Here is an 8,508-nt window from a genome sequence, read left to right on the forward strand (position 1 = left end):
GGAGATGTCCGCACTCCCCGGTACACTGCGGCGCCTGAACTCCTCTGCCTTCGTGGGTCAAATTTAGCAATTCAAAATCTGGCTGCGTGAGGTAATTAGGAGGGATAATGCCCACTTCTTCCTCTTAACACCCTGATAGAAAAGCATCCAGGAAGGACTCCTGGACCTCAAAGATAAGCTGCCAGCTGCCACAGAGACTATCAAAGGGTGGCTCAAAGTCAAGAGCAAACAGCTGATTTTGTATGGTGCTGGGGTTTGTGCTGGTGGTGACAGGAAGCCATGTTCCCCAAGCTGTTCGCTTCCTGGTTTATTTTTACACCCAGCCCAAGCAGATCAGCATGCCTATCACATGGGAGCTGGCTGCTTCTCCTGGGTTCTTCCTCAGCTGACCTAGAAAAGTGATTCTTTCCCCTTCTAAATTAATGAAGAAGTTGAGATGTCTTTGCTTTCACTTGGTCTTAAAGATGTCAGGGCTGTATCGTGCTCCTTGGTCTGTTTACCCAAGTTTCCTGCTCTCTCTTGGAGGCGGATGATCTGAGAGAAGCCGTTTGTTGCTTCGGCCCGTTCGCGAAGGAGATTTTTGTTAGTTCAAGGCACTGACCTGCACATAAAAGCGTGTTCAGTCCAAAGCATAACTTCCGGACACTTACGTTTTCTTCTTTGATTTTTCTTTTTTTTAAAGAACTGGAAGTTTGTCCCAACGGTTGTACAATCAATCTTGACTTCTTTCTGAGCACACTCTAGTCCTGCATCCTGATTAGAGCTCTCTCAGCCTTAAACTGCCAGAGCAGGAAAACAATGGTCCAGTGTAAACCTGAGCCCCGGGGGATTTCCCAAGGGAAGAGGGGTGTAGCCTGCAGGATAAGGAACAGTCACCAGAAAGTTTCCTGGTCAGCTGCAGGCCCTTCCTGTTGTTCCAGGAGAGCCCTGTCTGTGGTGCTGCGGGAGGGAGGCACCACGCACGCTTCGGGGTGCTGGAAGAAGCTTTTATTTTGTTTTTATAACATCTCTCGTCTTTGTCCTTTCGGTTCAAGCAAACCTATTGATTGCACAGTTGAAAATACTTCTGAAGAAGGGCTTGTGAGAACTCGTAAAGATGCTGTGCGGGAGGAAGGAGACTGCGGATGGGTAGGAAGGGAACAACGGCTGCGGTAATGCCAGCAGCACCTTGCGTGTGGGCGAAGATGTGTCGTTTTCCATCCCTGCCTCTGTACCTGAGCTGGTGGGGCTTTGCTGTCACTGCAAGTCACCGAACAGCAGGATCTTTATTTCTGATGAACCAGGGTGGGGAGGGGGTGTGGGGGGTGAAAGGAGGCTTATAAATAAAGCCATTTGAGAGCAGGAAAAACGAACACCATGGCTCTGGTGTGCCTGGAATTTGCGGTTGAGTAATCCTTTCCTGTTTCTTTTTTGGGTTGTTTTTCATCTTTCAGAGCAGCGCCTGAAGCAGGTCCACCATGCCGTTAGTAACGAGGAACATCGAGCCAAGGCACCTGTGCCGTCAGACGTTGCCTAGCGTTCGGAGCGAGCTGGAATGCGTGACCAACATCACCCTGGCAAATGTCATTCGACAGCTGGGCAGCCTGAGTGAGTACCATGGCGAGCCTGCGCGTTGCCCTCAGGAGTCGCTCGTGCTCTTTATTTAGCTCCTTTTCGACTCTCGTGTTCCTATTTCTCCCCCATCTGCCTTCCCTGGGTAATGCTAAAATGTTTTCCTAAAGAAACCCGATGCTGATTTCAGATCCCTCGTCCCACTGCCTTCCTATCGAGGAGAAAATGGGGAAGGGGGTGTGTGCATGTGTGAGAGAGAGGAGCTGCAGCGAAACTGCAGATGGAAGCATGGAGCACAACTCAGGCTTGTAAAATGGGAGCAGCCAGGATCTTGTGTCAGAGAATGTGCCTGTAATTGCACGCGCCACTAAATGGAGCTTGACTGTGGTGAATCTACGCTGTGTCGCTAGTCTTATTTTTAATGAAAGATAATTAAAGCGCGCACACAGGAGCCGCCTGTTTGCCCCTGCTGTTTGTGCTGCTCATTGCCTTGCGAGACCCCAAGTCTCCCTGGTCTGAGGCAAGCGTTGCCTCTGGAGTACTGGGAGTTCAGGGCTGCTCGCTCGGGTGGCAGCAGAGGCATAGCTCGGCTCTCCAGCAGGGTGACCAGGAGCCTGGTAAAGGCTGGAGGGAGAACATGGGCCTACATGCCATCAGAGAAGCAAAGAGTTAACCGCAGTCTCGCCAGGATGGCTGTTGAAATGCTCTGGATTCTGATTAGCCACCTTTGTCCTTGAAGCAAGACTTTGATAATCAAATTAATACATTGTTTAGCTCTCAGTGGTGTCTGCAAGCGCTTCTGCTTGCTCTGCAGAGCAAGGCCCTTGTCTTCTGCTGCAGCGTGAGCATGGCAGGGAAGGTTCGGGTGCAGCCTCTTCCCCGCAGTGAAAACCATGGTTGTTGCTGAAATCTGGGCCTGCTTTTGCTGCCAGTCGGCATCGCATTCTGTTGGGTTGGAGAAATGTCACTGCACAGGCAAGACCAGTCCCTCTGCTTGCGTTCAACTGGCCCTTGTTGTTCATTTGTTAGATCTTGTAGCCAAGGTGGTTGTGGAGTCTGAGTAAAATCCATCTTGCGCGTGTGAAATGATGAGGAAGAAGGCAGCAAAGCTGCGAACCTCCACTGCCAAGAAAGCTAATCCTGGTCCAAAGGCACGCGGCGGGTTAGTGCGACAGAGCCGTGGCGAGATCCTCCAGGTTTAGCCCTTCTTTGCGCAGCTCAGCTCTTCAAAGCTGCTCTGCTCCTACCTCGTCAGAGAGGGGGAAGCGCTGGAAGCCAAACTGCAGCCTGGTTTCTTTCTGGGGAAGGTGCCCTGGGAACCTGTCTGGGCGATGCGGGGAGGGAGGTGCGTGCTGCTGGACCAATCGCGGAGACCTGGAGGAGAGCGCTGGAGGGGAAAACTTGGGAGAGGTGGCTCTGGCTGACACTCGCCCGTCTGCCTGAGTGGGGAGCGAGGCAGGTGGGGAGGAAATGCTGAGCACCGTCTCTTAGCCACTTCCCCAGGGTCAGCATATTTTCAATGAAGAGATGTTTAGCCCAACTGCTAGAGAATGCTCGCGCCCCAATGACCAAACTCCTGCTCCCCCTCCTTTGCTCTTCTGAAAAATAAATCCGCTCCTTCCTTGTACGTTGAATATTACCGGAACGTGGATCAGGTTCAGTAGGCTGCGACAGCCCTGTCAAGTGAATAATCAGCCATGCCTAGTGCACCACAGTCTCTTTACAAAGACGCAGACATAAATCTTGTCAAACTTTCATATGCCGGTGAGTTCACCCTTCGTTACTATCACAGCTGGTAGCACTTTGTGGAAGTCGACTGCGCGTTTCTGTGTGGTTTTACAGAATCCACAAGCTAAAGATGGAAAGACCTATTAAATCATGCCGTCTGTCTTCCTGCCAGTGCATGACAAAGATAATTCTGATTGTAAGCTGCACTTTTGCAGTCAAAGTAACTAAACCAAAAAATTAATCTCTTGCCTTACCCTGTCTAGAAGCGTACACGGAGCACAGAGTGGTCTGTGAGACACCGGCTGGTGACTCTGTACAGCTTGCTCTGACACAGGCAAGGGGACATGGACCATCCCTTCTCCTCCCTCCAGGGTCAAGACCTCTACATACAATGCTGGTTATATATTATTTTATGCTAGAAACATAAGAAACCTAAGACTTACTGGTTTCTTTAGTGCTCGTTGCAGTTCCTTGTGAAATTCAGAAATTATTTTCTGTTCTCATTAAAGTAGAAACTAAATTCCAGCTTCTCTTCTTCAAACAGTTGCTGGGAGGTGTCGAATTAGCCCACAGGTAAACGTCCACCCTCTTTGGGCAAACAGGAAAGCTGGTCTTGTGCTGATGTTGAACACAGAGACCTTCATGATACGTGACTGTAGCAAGAACTACCTGGTCCTGAGATCCAGAAATAAAATCCCTCTCGTGCCTTTGAGGGAAGCTGGTTGGGTTGGTTCATGGAGCGTACGTGGAGTCTGCGTTGTCTGGGAAGGAGGAAGGAGAAGGTCAGTTGAAGTTAACGTCCAGCACTCGCTTTCTGCAAACACTTCAAGCTGGCGTTGCCACCACAGAGGTGGAGGAGGTTGAATTTTAACCTGGCCAGTTCCCTGTGCTTGGCAGCGTAAGGAGAACGCACAGGGGTGTGAACAAGGAGCTGGATAGCTGAAGGGGTTTGTGCAGCTGGGCTTTGGGGTTGTCTTGTGGAAGGTCTTTCTGATGTGACTCATTGCAGACAACCAGATTTTCCAAAACTGCTGTTGAAGTTAGGCCTCCAGCTGGTTCTCCTTTCCTCAGTGTCGGAGAGGATCTTTCGGAGTAACAGATTCCAGAGCAAACTGTTGACCATATGATGATGCACTTCAAAACCAAACTGCTTACTGGGAGCGGCCTTGTACTCAACAGCCGTGGCTGGAAATGTTTTCCATCAGTGGGAGCTCTATGGGCCTGTGTCTGCTCTCAGTGCCAAGTCTGTCCTGATCAGCGTTGCCCTCAGCAGGGTTGGGGCTCCCTGTCTTGGGTTGTGCCTGAGAGCAGAACTGATCCACAGTACTCACTGGAAGTTCTTGGTTTTCTTCTCCCATCTCAGTCTACCTGTGGTCATCTCGTGTTGCACATGTAGATTTTAAACTCTTAAGGATGGAGAATGTCCTTTTGTTGCACTTGGGAGTGGTGCAGTGAGCTCCTGATCCAAGCCCCTCGGCACTCGCGCAGCCCAAACTGGGACGGAGGATGTTTGTCAGAGCAGCCCACTGGGCAATCCAAGCTGTTACGGAGAGAACATCCCAGTTTGAGAAGTTCCCCTTTGGTTTCAAGTTGGAATAAACGTGAATGCATCATTTTTTCAGACACTGCCACCTGAAGGAACAAAGGGGTCAGTGCTTTTGTCTGTGGTTAAAGCTCAGCCGTTGGGATCAAGGACTAGGTCTGCTCTCTAGTTCCAGAGCTCTTTGAGCTTGTAAATCTGTGCCAGTTACCCTGGAGGCAGGCCTGCTGGGGGCTGGCAGCCTTTGAGATTCTCCAGAGCAATAAAAATCTGACTGTATTTGCTTGTCTAAAACAGAGCAGCAGAGAATCTGAAAGGACCTAAGACACTTCCAGATCCAGACCAGTAGCATGTTGTCAACTCTCTTTAGCTCTTACTCTAATAATGACTTAAAAGTATGTCTCAATTGTTTCTTTATTGCTTGAAGATCCCTTCAAAATGTCAGGGTTTGGTGGAACAGAGCATTTTCTTCCTGGATCTTAAAGTCAACCCTGATAAACTTGAAGTGTGGTCATTATTCATTCTTCTTTCTTCAAGAAAACAAGCTGGAGACTGAATGTGGTCTGATGTGGCCCACGGGGGTAATATGGACGCTTTAATATTCCAGGTAAATTTGCAGAAGACATATTTGGAGAGTTGTTTACACAAGCCAACACCTTTGCCTCTCGGGTGAGCGTTCTGGTCGAGAGAGTTGACCGCTTGCAAGTCAAAGTCACTCAGCTGGATCCCAAAGAGGAAGAAGGTAATGGAGTGGAGCACAGGCCTTGCAGAGCAGGCATGGTAAAGGTTCTCCTTGAGTCAGCGGGGTTGGTTCACAGCTGTAAAACAAACACGATGCCGTGGTGGGTGTTGGAACATCTTCTCTTGGACTAAGAGGGACCGTTTCCTCCCTTCCGGGCTGCTCCTCCTGTGGGCAGCCTCTCTGGCCTAATCTAGATTTGCTCAGTAACAAGTCTCCACGGGGAAACTCGCTTTTCAGCAGTTTGGTTCTGGTGCACTTCTTGAATCTTGGTCGCAGGGATTCAAAACCACATCAGCAACTCTCGAGAGAGCCGTGTCTATGCAGCAGCGGATCTTGGCCCATCCTGGTCTGAGATTTGCCGAGTTTCCCAGGAGATCTGTGGGAAAAGGAACCTGACCTTAAGCAATGCTAAGCATGCCAAGAACTCCAACTGAAATCAGATGTTCGCTGCTTGATCTTCAATGTCATTGGCCTGGGTCAAGCTGTTCTTCACTTGCTCTCTGCTCTGTCTTACAGTCTCCCTGCAAGGCATTAACACCAGGAAGGCCTTCAAAAGCTCCACTACTCAGGACCAGAAGCTCTTCGACAGAGATTCTCTCCCCGTGCCTGTCCTTGAAACCTACAGGACCTGCAATACTCCTCCACCTCTCAACATTCTCTCCCCTTACAGGTATGGCTGCAGTCACCTTTGGGCCCCTTGCTCCTATGCAGAGGAGCACTTCTTCCTCCCAGCCCACTGCAGAGGTCATTTCCCATCCCATGTGTATTGAAGTTGCTGTTTCTTCAAAACATAGAACCATGGAATGGTTTGGGTTGGAAGGGACCTTCCAAGCTCATCCAGTCCAACTCCCTGCAGGGAGCAGGGACATCTGCAACTGGAGCAGCTTGCTTAGAGCCCCAAGATCCAACCTGACCTGAGATGGTGCCAGGGATGGGGCTTCTACCACCTCTCAGGGCAACCTGGGCCAGGATGTCCCTACCCTCAGCATAAAAAAAATTCTTCCTTATAACAAGTCTAAATCTCCCCTCAATGGGAAATTGAGATCCAGCAGGAAACCTCCATCCCCTGGCTTAGGCGAAGCTGCTTTTGAGGCTGTACAAATGAGTGTAGCTAGAGAATGATCTATTCGGTTACCTGCTGTCACTTTTGTGACTGCCTTGGGGCAAGGCTTGGCCAGCACTGCACAAACATGCTAGGTGTTGTGCGGATGATGCATTTTTCTTGTGCTTCTCCGTCGCCCTGTGGCTCCTTTCCAGAGCTGCGGCGCACACTGCAGAGCCTACATCTGTAAGTGGCTCTTGCCCAGGTGGGTGCAGCAGGCGCCTGTAGATCTGGAGCTGCTTCCTGTGGCCCTCCTGCGCCTGGTCTGAGACATCTGATGTGACCTACGCTGGCTGTGTAACCAGTTCTTCTGCTCTGATTTCGTCTTGTAGGTGGTAGAAGTAAAGGGGGTCAGAATACAGAGACTTAGCCCACGTCCATAAATATCTTTTGAACAGGTAAAAAGTAATTACAGATAGCTGGAGGCAGCCGTCTTCTGCCAGACGCGGCTGCACTGCAAAGTAGGAGGAGTGTGTGTGTGTGCTCACTCATGAGTTTCAAGGACGCTGCTGGTCTGATTTAGGGTTCCTGAGCTGGAGAAGGTTCTTCTGGGTTTGTTTGGGTTTTTTTTTTCACACTAAAAATTTGACACAAACAAGTGGGAGTTGAAGTGAGAGACCTGCTGCTCTCTTGGTGGTTGCTTGGAGCGGTTGAGTGCCTCAGGGGCTGTGTAATGGAGAGTGTGTGTGAGGGCAAACGATGGTGAGTGGGAGGACCAGGGCCAGGAACAGGGAGGCTCTGGGTCTGCCACCTCTCCTGAAACAGGGGACAGAGGCCAGAGCAGCATCTTTGTCCTTCTCATTGCAGACTGTTAAACTGTCTCCTGGAGTTGCGCTTTGTGTTTTCTTTAGGCTCCAAACAAATGTGTGACTTGGTCCTTGTTTGTATAGTTTTTTTCCCCCTTCCATGTTCTAGGGATGATGGCAAAGAAGCGCTCAAATTCTACACAGATCCTTCCTATTTCTTCGATCTTTGGAAAGAGAAAATGCTTCAGGACACCAAGGATATTATGAAAGAGAAGCGGAAACACAGGGTGAGGAAATGGGAGATCTCTGCACACAGAGACATGGCGGGGAAGAACAGGAGGTGGGAAGTGTTAATAAATCCTGGACTCCAAAGCTGCCATCCAAATCTCAGGTTTGCTCTCTGAAACTCTTTAGGGGTCCGTTCAGTGAGGTTTTTACCTGGTTTGCTCTCAACCTTGTTAATCAAAAAAAGAGAACAAAGCTACCCTTGATGTGTTTTTCCAAATACCACTGTCTCAGTATGGTTAGTTTGGAGCCCTCAAACACGGCGCTGGTGCAGTCCGCAGGGCAAGAAGTGGGGCCGGAGTCTTTTCTGCACTTCTGATGTTGCAGAGTGGTCTGTTCTGTGTGGAAGGACCGTGAATCCCCCTGTCCCAACACCGCAGTGTGTTCAGTGGTGTAATAAATTCTGCTGGAGAAGAAGAAAGGAAAGAGAAAACGTCTTTTCAGGAGTGGAAAAGCAGGCCCTGATGTTAAATTGGGGGCAAGCAGGAGACTTAACAAAACTGTTTAAGCTGAAAACAACAGGTAGAGTCCCTGGATTTGGACCGTGTTTACCAACACTGAAACTCAGCCCCTAAAAGTTTTATTTGAGCACACTTGGTTTAGCTTTTGAGCAGCCAGAGTATTAAATATCAAAACAGATCATGATTTTTCAATCAAAATAACAAAGGAGAGATTTAGGGCTGTTTGGAATACAGAGGGTGAGGCTACCGCCAGCCAGCTCTTTGAGTGTCCGTATTACTGCCCAGTGCACCGAACACCAACAAGACCACGGTGAGACTCGGCAGCCTTGTCACAGAGGCCAAAACCTGAACCG

General features: G+C 49.7%; 1 protein-coding gene across 1 annotated transcript in view; it reads left to right on the forward strand.

Annotated features, from left to right (window-relative positions):
- Positions 1-1,433: 1,433 nt before the first annotated feature.
- The window catches only part of WASF2 (WAS protein family, member 2), a gene marked incomplete at its 3' end in the record, with an annotated part of 12,615 nt that continues 5,540 nt past the window's right edge, over positions 1,434-8,508 (forward strand). The window contains exons 1-4 of the mRNA XM_010145058.1: positions 1,434-1,587; positions 5,427-5,561; positions 6,078-6,231; positions 7,579-7,696. Coding sequence (XP_010143360.1) covers positions 1,458-1,587; positions 5,427-5,561; positions 6,078-6,231; positions 7,579-7,696 — 537 coding nt within the window. The remainder of the gene's footprint in view (positions 1,588-5,426; positions 5,562-6,077; positions 6,232-7,578; positions 7,697-8,508) is intronic.

The sequence above is a fragment of the Buceros rhinoceros genome, unplaced genomic scaffold (assembly GCF_000710305.1).
Source record: "Buceros rhinoceros silvestris isolate BGI_N320 unplaced genomic scaffold, ASM71030v1 scaffold18621, whole genome shotgun sequence".
NCBI lineage: Eukaryota > Metazoa > Chordata > Aves > Bucerotiformes > Bucerotidae > Buceros > Buceros rhinoceros.